The sequence below is a fragment of the Anser cygnoides genome, chromosome 10 (assembly GCF_040182565.1).
Source record: "Anser cygnoides isolate HZ-2024a breed goose chromosome 10, Taihu_goose_T2T_genome, whole genome shotgun sequence".
NCBI classification, from domain to species: domain Eukaryota; kingdom Metazoa; phylum Chordata; class Aves; order Anseriformes; family Anatidae; genus Anser; species Anser cygnoides.
The window spans coordinates 19818920-19839225 of NC_089882.1; the positions used below are offsets into that span (position 1 = coordinate 19818920).

Sequence of the window (20306 nt, forward strand, 5' to 3'; positions counted from 1 at the left end):
CTATGATATGTTTTAGTCTTACCTTATGCTAGGGAATACCACCAATGTGCTTGATTGCCAATACACATCTGTATAACCACATTTTTCTATCCGAATCCTCTGCTTCCCACTGATTTTGAGTTCAGACTCTCCATGTCCTGCTGTCTGTTGCAGAGATGTTTAAGTGTGTATATTATGAAGAAAGGCATCGTATAAGTGAACGAGAACACTTCTGTTAGTCTAACCTAAACTATTCTGTGATTCCGTAATTCTACTCAGCAGTGTTTGTAAGAAAACAAAAAAAAAAAAAAAAAAGAAAAAAAAAGCTTTAAACTTTTAAATGTCGGGCTTTAAATCCAGTGAGTGAGATCAGAATGGTACATAAGGTTAACTGAGTCTGTTTCTTCTGATGCCAAAACGATTATGCAACCAGCTCAAAGAAGTTAACAGTTCTTTTTCAATCCTGTATGCTGACCTCAATTCAAACTGACTTGACTTTAACTGAATTTCAACAGTATTGTACCTGGCAGTGGTGATTATAAGTTGTAAAATGGCAAATATATTAACAGAAAGCATTATCTGTAATTTAACATGTTGCTTTCTGTGCTCTGCGTAAAGCAGAGTCACCTTATTACTCATTCATGTGAAAAAATTCTTAAAATTCCAAACAGTCCTAGGACAAATTGTGATCTTCCTCATCACTCAAGTTAATAATATTATTCCAGATCTGTGCTCAAGAGTAGCAAAGATCAGAATCCCCACAAGATAGAGACTTATTTTTATTCCTAAATAAAGATGTTATAAAAGTGAATTCATAACATTTTGACAGTACAGAGCTGATGACAGCTATTTGTAGTATAACTTATCTTCAGGATGCTGTTTGTATTAATCTATAAAAGGATCTTTTGAGAATTCTAATAAAATGTTTGCACTTGGTTAATATAATATTATCTTAGTCATGTAGATAATTAATATGTCAGCTGTGATCTGCCCAGAAAGCCAGAAGTATGTTATGGTACTGAGATAGAGATAAAACTATAATGTAAGCAGAAGTTTGATTAAAACCAAAGGAAAGTTCCACAGTATTAGCTGGGAAGAGAAAAGTCAGATAAGAGTATTAAATAAGCTTTCAAAACAATAAAGAGATGTGAAAAAAAAGTCTGTAAGAGAATCTTTGCACGTAAAAACCAGCCTATTTCCAGACAAACTTTATATTTCTGTGTAGTTATGCAGAAGTGATGAAGCTAGAGAACAATAAATACTCTGTGAACAGGCAGTATAAAAGGAAAGAGAAGATACTGCAAATGAATTTGCTTTATTTGACATCCAGAATCTGGATTATACTTGGTATGAAGTCTTGCAGCAAAGAAAGCTAAAGGCTGCATTAGGCAAAGTATTGCCAGCAGGTTGAGGGAGGTGATCCTTCCCCTCTACCCGGCATTGGTGAGACCACACCTGGAGTGCTGTGTCCAGTGCTGGCCACCCCAGTACAAGAGAGAGGTTTAGCCACTGGAGAGAGTCCAAGGAAGGGACACAAAGATGATTAAGATTGTGGAGCACGTCTCCTCTGAGAGGAGGCTGAGAGAACTGGGACTGTTCAGCCTGAAGAAGAGGAGGCTTGGGAGGATCTCTCCAATGTCTATAAATGCCTGAAGGGAGAGGGCAAGGAGGATGGAGCCAGGATTTTGTCGGTCATGCCCAGTGCCAAGACAAGATGCAATGGGCGCAAACTGGAACACAGGAGGCTCCATCTAAAGGTCAGGAAGCACTTCTGTGCTGTGCAGGTAATGGAGCACTGGCACAGGCTGCCCATAGAGGTTGTGGAGTCTCCTCCTTGGAGATCTTCAAAAGCTGCCTGGACGTGGCCCTGGGCAAGCAGCTGAAGGTGGCCCTGCTTGAGCAGGATGGTTGGACAAGATGACCTCCAGAGGCCCCTTCCAACCTCAACCATTATGTGACTGTAAATAAAATATAAAGTGGAATTTTTTCACAATTTAATTTGAAAAATGTATTTTCATGTGTTTGCGTCTTGTAAATGGACTTGAAATGGAGCATTCAATATGGATATAATCTAGCAAAGCTAATTATCTTAATAAAATTGATACATTTACAGTCATCATCATTCTGGAACACAAAAGCATGACATGAAACAAATGACAACTTCATATAATATATGAAACCCTAACACTTTGTTTTGTAAAGACTACTTGGATCTTCTTGCCAGTTTCTCTCCTCTTACATCAAAAATGGCAATAAGGAAAATGAAGTTTAGTAAATGTTACGGTTAAATGGAAGCCTTATAGTTTCCTAATGTATTTTTAAAACCTGAGGAACCTCTGTAAGCTATGCCCGCAGTTTTATCTTGCTTTCCCCTTAACCTGTCTTTACTAGCAAGTTAATTTCCATTGAAATCATTTTGAAAATTTCTTTTGTAATCCAAATTCAGTATTAAGTCAATATTAGCTTTTGGGGTTGGTACTTTTAAACCTGAATAATACTGCTGTACTTTGACCTAGAAACCTATTTTAATTTGATAGTTATAACCGCTATTTATTTTACATCTGCCTGGACTTGTTTTACATGAAAGTATTTACTTACAATTGAAATATTATTATCATGTAAATAATGTAAAGACTTGAAAGAAACAATTAAAATTATTATAGAATTATCAGTGGGATATTAGTGGTATAGAATTATCAGTCCCTTCCCAGTAGAAGATTGTCTTGTGACTAGCAAAAGACCTTTCACTGAGCTCTTGAGAAACAATGCATTCAAAAGTTTCTTTTAGCAAATCACAGTTCAAAGGCTTTCTCTCCTACAGTGTCAAAGCGTTTTCATTCACCAAGTCAATTAAGTAATTCCTAGTTAATTATTCAAAAGTAACCCCTTTGTGCAATCCTTTTAATTGTGTTCCAGGTGCCATAAACTGTAGGTTTCAGCAAACAATATAGATACAGCACAGTACAAAGTTTTAACAGCCAGCAGCTTCTGTGAAGGGTTGTCAAGAACAATCTGCAAGGAAACTAGTTTTGGCATATAGATTTTGAGCTGAAACATTACAGGGAAGGAAGTGGTGCTTGCCAGCTCTCACCACCATATGTTTTATTTTAATGTAATGTACAAAGAGTATGGAGACAGCAGCTGCTCTAGAGGGAGGTGGCCACTTGTTAGCAGATTTCGAAACCTTTCTGAAATGTCTGTTCATTTTTTCACTGGTATTTTTTCCCCTTGCTTACGTATTTGCATTCAAAAGATGGTCACTAAAAGAAGTCTATTTTTAGACCACTGTAAGAGAAGGAAAGTGTGATCTACTTTACGGTTAAATAAAAAATAAATTTTAGAAGGCCTCTAGGTTTAAACACTGTGAAATGTAGGTAGATTTTTATTTTGTCAGTATATATTCACAGTTGCTCATGATGAAATTATATGTATAAAAAATAGCAGTTGTCTAAGATTCTGTGTCTGTGATGGAAAGAAATCTATATCTATTTCATTGGTTTCCAGTGTGCACTTGCTAGTGTCTTAATCACATTCACATTTAAGTCAATGTTGAGATTCATTGTTGAGATGCAACATAAATAGGGATTTAGAGCTAAAACAGAAAGTTTGATATGAAATCAGTCTTTTCCTGCATTGCTACCCAGGCAGTGAAGTTGATTAATCCACTGCTTTGAAAAAACAGAAGTTCTTAGCACATTTCAAGAACCGTGTGCAGCAATGTCATGAAAATTAAACTAATTTATTTAAACAAAATCATATTTTAAAGGATATTTTGTTGACTCCTACCTGAAATTTTTATATCTACTGAATTTAACAGTTCTTTGAGATCATATAACTACCAGTTATTGGGTTGTAAGGCAGGGATCCTTAAGTGACTTTGAGAATCCAGAGGGCAGTTGTATCACACTATAATGGGATTACAGCAGGACAAGTTATTATAGTATATAATAAATTTAATATATCATATTGTTATACTTTCTGAGTGTAAGTGTTTTAATTTGAGCCTGGAATAATGCTAAAATGTCATAGCAACACAAATCTTACCCATATAACTGGGTCAGATGATTGTTTATATAGAAGCTAGAGATGTTACAATGAGTTATAGAAGGATAACTCTTATAATATTTTTAGATTATTGTGTAATGCTCACCATAGATGCATCTCTCTCAGGAGATGCATCTATGCATCTATTTTTTTCAGGAAATCTTGTTAATCTGAGTATAAAATTTTCTGGTGATAGAAAAATGATTCTTACGGAAATTCTGTTTTTCATTTTGCTTACTTCAGTTCTAGACAAGTCTATTATTATCTCCTATCAGTCCTTCATTTTTAAACCAGCTGCAAAAGGTGGTTCTCTGGGGTGCTTACTTAAGTAAAATTCCCTTTTCCCCCTTTTATGGCAGCACTCATTGCAAGAATTCAAATCTAAGTGTAATTAGAGATTTGTAATTTCAGTTAATCATTCCTTACATTACCCCTCATCCCTCAGGTATTTCCCAAGTAGAGTAGATTTAAAAGTCTATGCTCAAAACATGGACATAATTCTGAATGTAGTCCGGCAGCCCCAATTCTGCAAAATGTAAGGCAAATGTTTGTCACGTTTAAACCGATAACTTACAGTCTTGTCTTGAGTCAAATGCAAATGTTTTTGGTGCTATGATACTTTGCAAATTAAAGTTGTGAAAGGATTTTTCCTTCTCTTGAGTCCAAAAGCTTAAAAAACCACTTCTCTAATTCTAATGTGTACAGGAAAATGTAAGTTATTAACAGTGTTGCTCATGCATGGGACCCTTAAGTCTATCTGGAATCTTGACAACACAGGAATTTTTTATTTGGGATATATTACACCTCTATTTTATTTACTTTTTTTTTTTGTGAAATGTGGTTGTTTTTTGTTTTTATTTATATTTTGAATGGGAAGATAGAGTCGTCCTTGTTCCTAGAAGTAACGAGAATTGCAAAATGATTAGACTACTCTTTTTTGTTTGTTTGTTTTTGTTTTTACTTATAAAGCATTTAATGTCTGAAGCAGCCGACTAAAGTATGGAGAAAAAGGTGCTTTTGGCAGTAGGATTATTATTTTTTAGATTGTTGGAAATGCCATTTTTATGGAGATTTACTGTGTATGATTAAGATGCAGATTGATTTTTCTTTTTCTTATTATTTTTTTTGATTCAAAATTGCCTGGTAGATAAAAAGGACATTTTTTTTTAATTCACCATTAAACCCATAAAAGTCAGCAAAACAATTCAGTTCTAAGCAAGTAAGAACAGCAAACATTCTATTTGTGATGAGTAAGTATTAATTATATCGAGCCTAAAGAAAATTATTTCATTTTTAATGATGTTTTGCCTAGCTATAAGAAGTTCAACTGCCTGTGGCTGATTTAAAAGAAATGCAAAAGACCAAAAGTAGTCATCTGACTAGATACATTTTCCTTGTTATGAGCATAACTGCTTCCAGTCTGTTATAACACTGAAATTTCTGCTAGTTTTTTAAAAATTGGAAGAGACATGACTCCATAATTAGAGTTTTAGATCTTAAACTGTACACTGTAACTTTATTATTAATTGGGTAGAAGGCATTGCATACTGCTAATCATTACAGAAATCCGTATCTAATCTTTTCTCCTCTACAGCCACCAGAAAAAGAAGGTGGCCTGCCTCGCCAGGTAGGCAATAAGACGGAGTGTGGCCTCTTGGGGTTTGTCCTGGATTTGAAACAGGATTATGAGCCTGTTCGGAACCTCATCCCTGAGGAGAAACTTTATAAGGTTTACACATTCAACTCTGTGAGAAAGTCAATGAGCACTGTCATTAAAATGCCAGATGGCAGTTTCCGAATGTACAGCAAAGGAGCTTCTGAAATTGTTCTGAAGAAGTAAGTTCAAAGGATTTCTTGCTGTGTTTTTCCAAAATCTTAATGATGCAAAACATTCTGACACTAATAAAACATACCTGGGAATTTTGGTGTTTGGAATTTGCTACTTAGAGTTGGAAAAGGACACACCTGAGGAGAATAAAGGTGTTACTGTCCATGTCCTGTCCCCTCCCTCTGCCCTGATGAAGTCTTTGACTTAGTTTTCTTGTGACTGGCTAGCAGAAATATTGGGTCTTCTAATTTATTTCTCGTCTACATTTGGTAATTTATGAATGCATTCTTTAGTTTAATAAACACATTTGGAATGTAAGGGTTTTTCAATTTCTTTGTACGTTCTCAGCTCATTAATTACATGGGTTTTAGGGAAATAACGGAGGACAGGGTCTTGGTGTCTTCATAATAAGTTACATTCAAATTCTATCTGATGACACTTCAGTAGTGAATCTTCTTGTTTGGTCTAGATATTTGCAATAGAAATTTAAAACTTGCTGTCAGAAAGGAAGATGTTGAATGAAAAGAGCCGATACAAGGAATTACTTTTCAACTGTCATGCAAATACATGATGAATATTTTTTTTTTCTTAAATAAAAAAGGTGTTCCAGGATCCTTAATGCAGCTGGTGAACCTCGTGTCTTCAGACCACGTGACCGGGATGAAATGGTGAAAAAAGTGATTGAACCAATGGCCTGTGATGGACTGAGAACTATCTGTGTTGCTTTCCGAGACTTCAATAGCAGCCCTGAGCCAGATTGGGACAATGAAAATGACATTTTATCTGATCTGACTTGCATTTGTGTTGTTGGCATTGAAGACCCAGTAAGGCCAGAGGTATATCAAATTCTTATGTCATAAAACATTTCTTGGAGAACTGAACAAAAATTGAACTATAGATTTATTGCAGTCTTTATCTTTTTTTTTTTAATTAGTTCTGTTGAAGGTGAAAGTGAACTTTAAAAATAAACTTCAGTTGGTTAAAAAAAATCAAATTAACTTGATAAAAATCAACTATTAATCAACTGATATTTAAATATAGCAAAATGGGGCTTTGTGAACTACAGGATTAAAATGATTGAACCTTCTGTCATGCAGGAGTATACAGGAGAACTGATCATTACAAGTTTTATTATACTCCCAGATATTAAAGATTTCTTCTTTAAGCAATGTGGTGAGGCACAACTCTGAAAGCAGAAGAAAGGGGTGTAGTGATTATAATTGCTATGGCTATAATTGTGATGTTGGCACTTTGCTAATTATCTTGAGATTGTAACTGGTGGCTACTCAGGAAAACTTTTTAATGTTATATTTGGGCAAGAAAAAGCTTTACTATGGAGAGGCTGCAGATTTCATGGATCCTATTCTTAAATGGCTTGTAAAAACGTGACAAAAGTTTTAATTCAAGTAATTTGAGAAAATCAGTACTGGATATGCACAATGGAATCAAAATCCATTCTGCGATGGTGCTGTAATTTTGGTAGGTGATTAATGACTGCTGTTTGCTCTGGAGTAAGGTTATTGAAAGATAACTCAAATTTCCCTTATACAGAAAGAGTGGGTTCTTATTCTGCATAAAGTAGCTTGGTACCAATCTTGGTCTTTTCTAGTCTTCTGTCTCCTTTTATGTTTTTGCTGGATCTTTCTTTTTTAATCATATCTAAATCTTTGTATTTGATCCACTGAGAATTGGTGGCAATGCTAGACATGCAAGGAAAACTACTTCCCTGAGTCACTTTTAAAGTAGGCCTTTATATACTTCTGCTGTAACTAGAAAATAAATAAAGGAAAATAGCATGATATAATTACAACTATAGGCACCAATTGCATAGCTGTACTTTGAGTGTTAATGGTTTTTCTTGCCTTTTTTTTCAGTATTGAGAAATACATAATATGAATTAAGTCTTGGTTAGGTGAAAACTATGATAAAATCCTTACTTCTGCAGTCATCAGATAAACAGCATTCACTTTACCCATCATCAGATGGTCTTTTACTGCTAATCCATCTGTCCCTACACCTGACATTGCATGTCTTTAAAAATATGTTAAAATATTATTAAAATATTCTGTCTGCATGGATCCCACTCCTAATACTCTAGCTCATTTATATATATATATATATATGTATAAACTCAGAAAGATTTTAACTGTCAGTGACCAATAGAACTATGAATCAGCGCTCTTTCCCTCCAAAACTGATTAATGATACGTGTTTTTTGAAAATAGCTTTATAATAGGTATGACAGTATGGTATGACAGACTGAGGAAATGGGTAGCAATGGGATTTGCAGTTATTATTTAAAATAGCTGCAAACTATCCTTTCATGTGTTTTATAAGAGAACTGCTCTCATTTCATAGGGAATAATTTCTTAGGAGCTTGAGGTAAAAATGAAGTGTTGCTACAAACAAAGAGGTCAAGTCTGACATCTATTTAAAGGATCAAAGAAGATGAAGGAAGAAAAACATTTTATTTCTAAAATTATCTAAATAATGTATTGAATTTCTTGTAGATTAACACCTTTTAACACCAGAATTCTACTAAATGTTGGACAAATCTGCAGTTGTTTTGGGGAACTTTGTTTTGAGGGGATTTTTCTCCATATCCCTTTTGACTGTTCCATTGTGGTAAGATCAAAAGAACTTCCACGCCATAACAAAAACATAAATTTCAGAAAATGGTGTCTGTATGAAATATCTGACTTAGCTGGAATTACGTATCAGAAATTGTTGCAAATAGTAAGATGTTGAGCTCTTATAAATAACCTTCTTATTTTGCAAGAATTAGTCCAGTAAATAAATATAGACACAGCATTGGAGTTTATGAATTTTCAAAGTGTCTTCTGCAGGGGAAAAAGCATAAAAATGTGAAATATTACTACAACTTCTGTTTTATTAATATTGTCAATATTCATGGACATCAGGATTTATTCTATCAGAAATGGCAGATTAGGTAATTCCAGTGAAGCAATCCAGTGTCACCATCCTGACAACCTGTAGCTTCCCTTAAATTGTGTTAATGTTTATAATGGAAAAGGCTGCATTTTTTCCTTAAGATGATCTTTGCATGCAAATTTATAGCTCCCCTAGTTCCTCAGAGCTGCTGTGGCACATTGCCTGTATGCACCCTTGGTGCGTTCAGGTTGTCACATATTTGACATACCTGCAGTGTCAGTGGTGTCATGCTAGCATGGTCTCAGATATGAGTGCTGCATCTGTTCTGGTTATACTACAGGGCACTTTCTTGCTATTGCTTTTCCTTCCATGCATTCAAAGTAACTATTTGATTGAATTATTCAACAATGATATCCAGCAACTGACCAGTTTTAACTGGAGCGTAACCACTGGACATCCATGAATTTTGCATACTACTTTGGTTATTTAGGTTGATGCAATTCAGACTCTGGCTTATTCATTGTTAGTAGCTGGCTTTATCAAGCACTGAGATACCTGCTTGCCATTAAGCTTTTTTATAGTGTTTTTTTTTTTTTTTCCTTTGATAAATATACAAGAAGAGAACAAACAGAATGCTATCTCATGCCTATAGAGATTTGTCTGTTGTTTTTGACAGCTTTTCTGCTTTGGCTTTAATGAGTCTATACTGGCTTATACTGATTTGCCAACGTACACCTACAATTTTTTATTTCTGGAAGAACATAAATCACTTCTAAATTCCACCTATTTGTCACCTGATTTTGATAGATACTCGTGCATTGCATAATTTATACATGCACACATCTAAAGGTTTACTTTACTGAGAGAAAATAAAAAAAATAAATTGAAATGCGTACCTAAATTCTGCAAAACTGATGGAAAATGTCTGCTTCCACTGCCCACTCAGTCTGCCAACACTTTCTTCCCTACAGCATTAAAAAATATGAACAATATTTTAACTGTAATTATTGTACACAGTGTAAATCAGATACCACCCACCAGCTGTCCAAAAATGAGAGAAGAGGGAGGTAGAATTATTTTACTAGTTATAAGTTAGTTTGAGGTGTATTTGAAACTAGGTTGTCCTCCCATGACCTTGTTTAATAGGACTGACACTTTATTTGATTTTTTATTATTTTTTTTTTTTTTCTGTTTGTACTGTGATTTATTTTTCTCCTTCATGGTTCATATGCTGTGCTGGATTTACAGACAGTCATCTAAATTTGTCATACCCTATGCGTGAGGGTCACTACAGTTAAGTGGATACTAAGGGCACTCCAAACCGGCAAATCGGATGTAGCCAAGATTATTAATGTGGAAACTGGGTAACTCAGTAGTCATTTGCTTAAGTAATAGATCTGATGTGGTTGTATGTGCCCAGTAGAAGTCAACTTTGTAATGTTAAAAGGCTCAGGTAGTCCAGATGATGCTTCCAGGATACATCTCATGGGAAGAATATTTTCAATTAATAGAGATGAGGGAACGGGTAGATAAACCTTTAATTTTTCTCTTGCTTCTGCAGTCTCTATTGCCAGAGAGTCATTCTGCAAACCGTGCATTCTGTGGGTACAGTTTGAGGAAGAAGTGGTTTTCTTCATAGTCATGAGAAAAGTACTAGTCTGCTCCTCAACTAGGTGTTAGTTTAGTTAGGTGCTGTGGAAAGCAGACGCCTCATAACTGCCTCTTGTTTATTAAAGAGGGAAGAACACAGCTGACCAGATGAGCCATTACGCCCTCTGTGCCACGTTGATTTATAACCATTGGAGACATTTCTAATCTTATACAAATAAATAGCACTATTTTTTCCTGAGGAAAAAATATTTTAATAAAGATGCAGAAACATGGTGTGAAATTGTACTCACTGATTAGAATAATCATTATCTACAATACAGTTTAAGGGCATATAATTTATTTTCAGTGTGACGTTCAGTCCAAGATACCCAGCCTTTCTGGCCCCATGAACTCATTAGGAGCCCAGCAGTTCCTATGCCAGATCAGAGCATGGGCTGTCAATCTGTCAATCAGTTCAGCATCCTGCCCCCAGCAGTGTCCGCTACAGTTACGGAGGAAGTTAAAATATCTAGCAATGCACAAAATTAGCAGTGCTATGTTGTTGATGGCGGCTCCTTTTCTTGATATTTTTCTGTAGTAATGGATGAGATTAATCCACTCTAATTGGCATTAAGTTCTACAGAGTACTTATCTGATAGAGGTCATAATCAGCAAATTGCACTGAATTGGCAGTAGAAAACTTTGCTATTGCAGCCAGTAATATCCGTTTCCATTCCCTTTCTTAAACTAAATAGGATTGTTTTAAAATTTGTTGATAATTATTAAAAATGACAATTCTTTTCATAATCACACCCTTTGCTTATTGCTTATTTTCATTACAAAATGATTTTTTATTTTTAAGTAAGCTGATGCCAAATATACGATGCCAACTTAGTATATAGCTTCTGCATTAATCTCCCAGACCCTGTCAGACACTGAATTCTCCCTCATTGGTATATATGCTGTGCAACAGGAAAAGTTGGTTTCATGCAGAAAGAGGGTAACTAATCATTCTTCATTTTTAGTTTTGGAATAAGTTATTCTTGAAATATTAAGCTCACGTATATTTGGGAATACCACCTGTTGATATGCATAAATTAGGGTAATAATGCTGAATTCTAAAACGTTTTAGATAATCTTATTGAAAGAGAAGTTTGGATCAGATGTTAGATAATTTTTTGTACAAAATAACTGTTCTCAGTGCATGTATATTGAATAGAAAGTTTTCATTTTTTACAGTTTTTTTAATATACATATATTGATTATCTCAGTTTTGACGTATATTGAGTATGTTAGGTGCCTTAATTGCTAAAGGTCAAAAAAGCTGCAGAGTACTCCTGTTTGTATCAAAATCAGGAGAAGCTTAAGCCAAGTGATCAGAAAAATGGTTTGTATGCTTCTTGCTACAAGATTTGTCTTGCCTTTGGTGTAACCTCAATTCTTTAGAAGTCAAGTAACTTTTAATCTATGCCATAACACATATGATTTCCCTTTTTACTTAATGAATTTCTTAGGCTAAAAATACTCTAACTGTAAACATCCAACTTGTATTTATATTTCATATTTATCTCATATTTTTTTTCCCTTTTATATTGCTTTTGAAGGTCCCAGAAGCCATAAGAAAGTGCCAGCGAGCTGGAATCACAGTCCGCATGGTTACTGGAGACAACATCAACACAGCACGCGCCATTGCCATAAAATGTGGAATCATTCATCCAGGAGAAGACTTTCTTTGCCTTGAAGGAAAAGAGTTTAACAGAAGGATCCGAAATGAGAAAGGAGAGGTAATTCATATAGTAAATCCATACATATTAACATGGTTTACAAGTAGTGAGAACACTGAAATGTTCTTTCACCTGCACCAATGTGTACCTTATTTCAGTAAAGACTACTTGGAGAGATTGGTATTTCTTTCTAGCAGTATCTTTTCACTATTTAAAATACCATTGAAAATCCAGTCTTTAATTCTTATCCTGCAGAGCCATTATAAATTTAGTGCTAGCCTTATTTGGCAGTTTTTAGAACCATAGCACTAGTATACAAGAAATCAAAACTAAGTACATTAAAAACAGGTTTGTTAGCAAAGAGAAGGAACACAACAGCAGTCTGCAGGTTTAAGTCTCGTGAATTCAGTCTGTACAAAGAACCAGTTATGCCCGCTTTATTTTGTACCACTTTATCTAATCCATGTACTGCGATATTCACTCACTCTAATGATTTCAATAACTTAGTCTATTCTCAGAAGATTTTTAATTCCACATATAAAAGATGGAGCTAACACAGACTACTGAAGCCAGCTTTAAAAAAGAAAACTCCGTGCTGTGTCTGGACACAGTCATTTACTCCTTGAATTGACTGATGGAATCCTGGGAGCATAAGGATATGCTATGGATATGTCCTTGTTGCTGTTGGTGTACCGAGAAAATTCTGCTATGATTAGTGCCAAAATGAGGTGAAGAGCTTGTATTATAATGCAGAATAAAAGAACACATCTGTAGTTGTAAACGTTTGATTGGCTTTGAGAAGTTACATATTTGTTATTATATACTTAGAGAAGTTATATATTTTACATATTCATATATAGTATATATACATTATATACTTTGAGGAGTTATATAGTTTGCATTTTGCTCATCACAGACTAATCATTATGTCGTTGTTTTTGTTGTTTTCCAGATTGAGCAAGAGCGGATTGACAAAATCTGGCCAAAACTTCGAGTACTTGCTCGGTCATCTCCCACAGACAAACACACTTTGGTAAAAGGTGAGTGTGTGTATAGTAATGCCAAGGTTATTGAAATATGGTTGACGCATCTTCTGTATTGTAAAAATGTTACTGTTAACACTGTATCTGAGTTATCTGTAATTACACATCTCTGTTGTATACATAATACAAGGAAGTTTTCTTGGTAACGAAATCTCTTGTGTTTGCATTCTGTCTGAACCTTCAAATGGAAAATAACAAGATACTGGTTGGCAGGAATAACAGAAATACCAGTAAGTTGTGTGGCAAGTAGAAGTAATCTCTTATTTGCCTTGGGACTTTTTAACTGGACTGGAACGAGGCTCTGCCTGGGAAGGGAAAATGCGTGTGTGCTGGCCAGAAAAATATTATTGAGAAATGGGTAATTCTTCATACAAATAAGAGGCAGAGTAGATTTTAATCTCCTTGAATATACCTCTTCATGAAAACAAAACAAAACAAAACAAAAACGAACACAAAAAAAAACAACCAAGAACAATTTCATTTTCACTCAAGTTTTTGTGCTTCTGTTCTCCCACAATTACATTTAGATAGTATTCCAAAATAAAAACTTTTCATGTGGCAATAGCAGTTTTCATATGTCATGTAAAATGTAGGCATAAAGTTCCATTTTCCTATAGGCTCAGTAATGGTATGATATGAACAGGCTTCATTCAGATTTTCAACTGTATTTTTAGAGTCTGTTTTTGTCCTATAAAAACTGTGCCATACAAACCATATTCTCTCACAATGCCATCTGCAGATAGAATGCTCCTATGAAAGATGGACTTATTCACAGCATTCTTTATGAAGCCTTCTTCAAATCTGTATCTGACACTTGTTGCTGGCATGATATTTTATTCTATTGACCTTGAAGCTCACACTTAAAAGCTTATTAAATCAGAAAATTTCTGATCTGGGATAGCATCATTTCTGGCCACAAAAAGATGTTTCCATCAGTCTGACTGCTTAAATAATTCAGGTTTCGGTAGAAAATAATTTCTGGCTTTATCCTTTTGGATGCCAAGGTTTTATTGATATGACTTCGTAGATGACTGATTATAAAAGCTTTTAATCTGGATGTAATCTTTTAAAATGCCTAAATGACTGTAGAGCAAAAGCTCCCTTGAGAATTTGAAAATTGGATCTGTTGGGCCCTTTGGGATTGGGACCAGTGTATGTGAAGAACTCAAGCATGGTTCATTCAGGAGAACTAATGTACCTGTAAGCTCTGTCGTAGTGCAGAAGATGAGGCAGCTGGAGACAGACTGCTCTTACTCAGCCTCTTGAGACAGTATTTAGACCAGTCATCTCCAAAGTAGGGTGCACACATGCCAGGAGTTATGCAAGACAATCCAGTGGGGTGCAGGAAGAAAAAATCTCTAGTACCATTCATAAATAAAATAAAATCTCATTCTTAAAATAGAGTTTATTTATCCTATACTTTTAAAATTCTATTTTGTGAATTTTTTCTAATGTACATAATATATTGGCACAGTAGTAAATATGCACAATTTGTAAATAATATACATAATATTGGGGTGTGTGCTAAAAAATTTTTACTATTAGCTGTGCACAATCAAAAATGTTTGGAGACCATTGGTTTGGACAACATAATTACTTGCTCTCCAGCTCAGAATTCAAACAGCAAAAAGTCAGCTGAAGTATCCTCACTTCCTTAGTGCATACAACACACTGTGTTATAGCTCTTAGAGGACATGACTTGTAAAGCCTAATATGGTTTTATTTGTTTCAGAAGCACACAACAATTTGTTTCATTAAGTTGATTAAATAAGTCCCTTGGGAGTACTTATTTGAATCACATAGGATTTTCCCTTAAGAGGAGAATGGAACCTTTGCCAGAGAAAATAAAATCAATAATAGCTGAAGAGAAATAAGCAACAAATTAATGATGTTCTATATCATAAGCACTTTGACAATACAAAATATTTACTACTACTGAATGTCTTATATAACTGGTACAATTAATATTTTAAAGATACGGCAGGGTCAAGAGAGAGAGCAATTAAATATCCAACAAAGTTCAAGAACAAGTCTGTGGAAATCAGGATGGAATTTTTTGGATGGTATACTCCAAGGGCCATTAAAAGTTACACGAAACTATTTAAATGTTCACCAATTTTGGGCTTCTTGTTAAAATGTTATGTTTTTTCTCAGACACTTGAGGGATCAAGAGGATTTTCTATTCTTTGATGTATTCTATCTGCTTCAGGGTAAAAACACACATCACAAAATAAACTTTTTTAAAAAATATATTTAATTTTTAATGACATACAGTTGCTGGAGGGAACATTTTTTGTGTCTTTAATACAGCACAGTCCCACCCAGCAAGAGGATCATTTTTCTTTTACATTTTTCTTTTTACTACAGCTAAGGGACTAGAGAAAGGCATGGTTCAGCATTTCAGGCTGCGTAGACAGTGTTCTCTCAAATATTTATGTCTTTGAAGTAGAAATAGATTGAAAAAAATGTCAAAGTGGTTTAGCATCACAAAGTGTTTCAGTGAAACCAAAACATTTCACTTAGACATCTCAATCCAACTGAAATACAATTTCTTAAAGACTTCATGAAGTCTGTTGGTATGATTTCATATTTTTTTTTACCCTGTTTCAAAATACAACAATAAAAATGCATGTCACCTATAATGATATTATTGCTGAAATATTTCAATATTGTCAGATTGTTATTTTAAAATAAGAAGCAAATGCTTACTACTCATGGAAACAGCATCCTCATCAGAAAGTATAGAGAAGATAAAATAAATACTCAGTTTACAAGCTAAAGAAGCTGTGTTTCCAATGTTTAAATTCATCTGGATTTTTTTTGTGTGATACTAAAAAGAACTTTCTTGGAAAGCTGCTTGATTAAAAAGCAGAAAGGGAAAGGGAACTTTAAAGAAGAAAAGATTTTTCTAATAATTACCCTTAATTTCTAAAATATTTCAAATATTATTGCATGGGATGCATTATAGCAGACATGCCATGAGACTAGGTAAAATAAAAAGAATAATAGAAAAAAAATTGAAATTTTGAAATTAAATATCAGTATTTTGCAAGTGGCAATTGGTTTTGATTTCCATTTGAAATAAAATTTAAATATTTATTTTTATTCAAATTCATGTAAATAAATGCTCAGAAAGTTGACATGTTTCATAATGTAAAAAGTTGACTTTGACCAACACTTCCCAAAAGTGATGAATATAAGAATAGTTTAAAGGAAGCAGGAGGTATGCTACAAGTGAATCTAGAGTTTTATACTTTAAATACTATCTAGATCTTTGTCGTCAGTGTTAGGACTAACTTTGTGGAAGGCCCTGATGCTTTCAAGGTTCCCCTTTTGTGTTTCACATTGCTGGTGCCTGCTCAGAACAGAAATCTTTGTATTTGTGCCATAGTCTTCTCTGGCATTCTAATATCATGAACTTTGCAGAGCACTCTTCACTTAACAATTACCAATGCTGTCTGTAATGTTATATAAAACACTTTTATATTAATCTTTAAAGATCTATTCCTGCACGTAGGCAAGCATTTAACTTAAATGAATTTAAATTTTCTCTTTCAGTCAGATTTTCTAAATTCTTGTTAGATAAACATGGAGCTTGAAAAAGTTAGGAAATATTAAAAACCAATCTGAACAGAATATGCCTATGAAAATATATTACTGCATCTATCTACATTTGGCTTGTCAAAGACAGATAAATGTGTAAGCGTATGGGATGATCAACTTTCCAGCATCAATAACATCAATAACACCCGAACTAGTGTCCATCTTTGTATGCTCTGCTGTGGCTAAGTTTTCCCTGTAGCCTGTTTTGAGTCAACCAGTTTAGACAGAATGAGATACCTAAAACAGCTTTTTTTTTTTTTTTTCTCTCTCTCCCAGAACCAGTTTCTAACTGATGTGGCTCTAAGGGTGACAATGCAAATAAGAATTGTTAAAATGAAGTGGCATTTGTTCCACAGTAAAGGGAAAACCTGAGGCTGCAGTTGTTGTTTTTGATCTGACCATGGGTACAGATACCTTTCCTGTAAAAGAAATGGAAGACACAATGTTGATTAATATTGTTTATAATATTATCCTGCAAGGGTTTGATTTAATGCTTGCGTGATGTTAGATGGGAGGAAGGTAGGAGATATACGATGTATTTCACTTTCACTTTTGTATGGAATGCTGGTGTCTTTCATAGCAAGCGTGCACATACAGTGCTCCTCTTTATGGCTATACATAGTTGTTTTAAAAAACAAAATCTTTTCCCTCATCAGAAACAGTTGCTTACTCTGACACATATATGCCTTAAAGAATCTACATGACTGCTCCCCAAATTCCTACAGCATCAACGGAATCTGTGTGTGGAACATACTGTAATGGTGGGTTCTACATGTGTTCCTGTGACTGTTGAACAAAGTTCCTTTTTGATGGAGAAAAGTTGTAGCCTAACAGCTTGAGATGAGGGCACAGATCAATGAAACGGCAAAAGCTGTTTTGGAAGGAAGCTTTGCCACATTTTATGAATTTGCCTGCTGTACCTCGCAAAACTGATTAAAATAGTGTATACAAGTCATTGACTGGAGTAAAGCAGTTTATTTTGTAGAATTTTCCTGGCTGTTAGACATGAGAAGTTAATATCGAAATTTCTTTTTAGCTATTGCGAATGAGTAGAAATGGGCATTCTCTGATTGCCAGTCTGTCAGATAATACCCTTATTTAAGTTTTTCATTGATCACCAAAGCAGTAGTTCTCCATAGCTCAAGACTGCAGAGGGAGAGCCCTTCCTTGGCATCCCTCCTTTGTTTGCTGTCCCTACACCTTTTGTAAAATCTAAACAGGCATATTAGTCGATACTGAAGAAAACTCTCGAAGTGAAACCACAAATGCTTACCACAACTATTAACAAAATTATATCAATAGAAAGGAAAAAAAAAAGGAAAAGCAAGCAGAGTTAGGAAGTAGAGTGCTGGAAAGAAGATAGTGATTTAGAAATGTGGGGAAGGGGGAGGAAGGACAGATTAAAAATAATATGAAGTCAAGGAGCATGGGTATAGCTATGAATAGCTATATTAAATACTCTGAATCCCTAATAATTGCTACTGCTCCATTTTAGAAATTAGTTTGATGTTCAAAGGAAAATTCCTCCATCTACATAGTTTTGTCCCATGTCTTGGTGTAGTTCTGATGACACTGGCAGTGGTCACTGAGATAGAGATGTGTGGCTGAGATGCTGGTGGTAACCAAGACCATTTTATCTCTTTCCATGATTGCTGATTATGCAGTTTTGTGCTCTGGAGGGTGGTTGTCTCATCCTGGCTGCGTAATTTGCTTTTATGGATAAAAATAGGCAGTCAGGTAGTGAATCATTGACATTTGTCCACTATTTATATCCATTAGGAGGTCATTTGTTAAACCCTCTTCAGCTTTGTTTGGGCTATGCTCCCATCTGGAATCTAATTGCGAGAGGTGTTCTCTGCCTGGTTGGAGCAGTTAATAGCATGAGGTGTCAGAGTTTTAATGAATTTCTTCAGAAGCTTAAACTATTAATTTAACATCAAAGGGTATATTGATAACAAGAAGGGAAGACAAGATAAATGTTTTTAAAAGCAATGCCAGCTGATGTTCCTGTTTATTTAGTAATACTAAAGACAAGTCACCCAAAAAACTGAAAGTTCTAATTGTAAGATCATATCAGAATAATATGCCATTTATCTGAGTTCATAGTGCTAATGGAAAGTGAATTTATTTTTTTTTCTGATTTTTCTTAAGACTGAAAAATACAGGAGGACGGTTACTGCTTCCCTTTTGCATTGCAATCTTCTGGGTGCCTGATAAGCCCAAACTTTGCCAAGAGGCAGCTATTGCTCTGTAATCTGCAATTTCCTATTTCTGTCTGATTATCTGATATGGGAGTTATTTTTTTCCAGAGTAGATGAAAGCTTTTCACACTGGGTAGGTTTTGATAATTGTTTTTAGAGGATACGACTTTGTGCAAAGTGTGTTAAAAAAGGAATTTTCTTATTTTCCCCCCATGTTACCTAATATAGGGAGTTGTTCTTTTATCCTACATAGAAATCCTGTATTCCTACTAAGTCGACAAAGGGACTCTAACATGGAAATAAAAACATGAGTGGAGAATGATGCCCATCCCATTAAAATACAGAGCCGCTTCTATGACCTTAGAAAAAGTATTTAATCTTTTATTTACTTTCCCTACCTGCATAAGTGGAAAATACTTTTGTTTGTGCTAGCTGGGTGAAACTTGATTCACCATTTAAAGTAGTGTTTTCATTTTGAGATCATTTTACAAATTAAAGTGGAAATTATTTTATTATGACTATTTATTTGAATGTTTTGCTCCAGAATTTAAAGAATTATTTCATATCTTCTCAATCATCGTTTGGCAGAGTTGAATGTCTCTCTGTTAAAATGCTAATTTGGCTCCAACTAAATAAAATTCATCAATGGCATTTGTTATCTTGAGGTTAAACTGATTGCCAGAAGGCAACCCAGTGAAACAGATATTATAGTTAAGACCCGGTTTAGGAAAGCTTTAAGCATGAACTTAAATCTTCAGCAAAAAAAATCCATTGAAGTTTAATCAGGGAGCTGGTCTGAAATGGTTTTACTGTGACGTAATTTTTAATAGTAGAAGTCTTCCAGAAGAACATAATGAGACAATGTCATTCTCTATGATACCTATGCAAGTTTTATTGATGTTTTGGTGGTGCAGGATCAGATCTTTCCACAAAAAAATCTAGTAGCAATGTTGAATAGTACATAATAGAGGTGGCATGGCTTTCGTCATTATTTTCCTTAGAAATCAACTCTGTTAATCTCTGTAAGACTTGTGTACTATTACATAGCTGGTATTACACACATGGCTATTTTTAGAGGGAAGTTTTGTCTTGCTAACATATAAACACACTGTATACACACTGGTATATACATTTTTTGCAGGTATTATTGACAGCACACAGGTGGAACAGAGACAGGTTGTAGCCGTGACTGGTGATGGAACCAATGATGGACCAGCACTTAAAAAGGCTGACGTTGGCTTTGCAATGGTATTATCTGCGTATTTATTGATGTTTATGTCATTGTAAATCTGCTGTAAGAAGTTTTCCATTCATGAGGTGTTGAGAAAATTGCTTAATGAAGCAATATATTGCCTATACAGAAGAATGGACTCTGTTCATCACAACAGCAGAATACTATTTC

At 34.7% G+C, this 20306-nt stretch overlaps 1 protein-coding gene across 23 annotated transcripts in view; it reads left to right on the forward strand.

Moving 5' to 3' along the window:
• Nucleotides 1-20306, forward strand: part of ATP2B2 (ATPase plasma membrane Ca2+ transporting 2) — a 414437-nt gene that overhangs the window by 358824 nt on the left and 35307 nt on the right. For all 23 annotated transcript variants that reach the window (XM_067003034.1, XM_048051896.2, XM_048051902.2 and 20 more), the window contains 5 exons: nt 5618-5859; nt 6453-6687; nt 11938-12117; nt 13010-13097; nt 20046-20152. In XM_067003034.1, coding sequence (XP_066859135.1) covers nt 5618-5859; nt 6453-6687; nt 11938-12117; nt 13010-13097; nt 20046-20152 — 852 coding nt within the window. The remainder of the gene's footprint in view (nt 1-5617; nt 5860-6452; nt 6688-11937; nt 12118-13009; nt 13098-20045; nt 20153-20306) is intronic.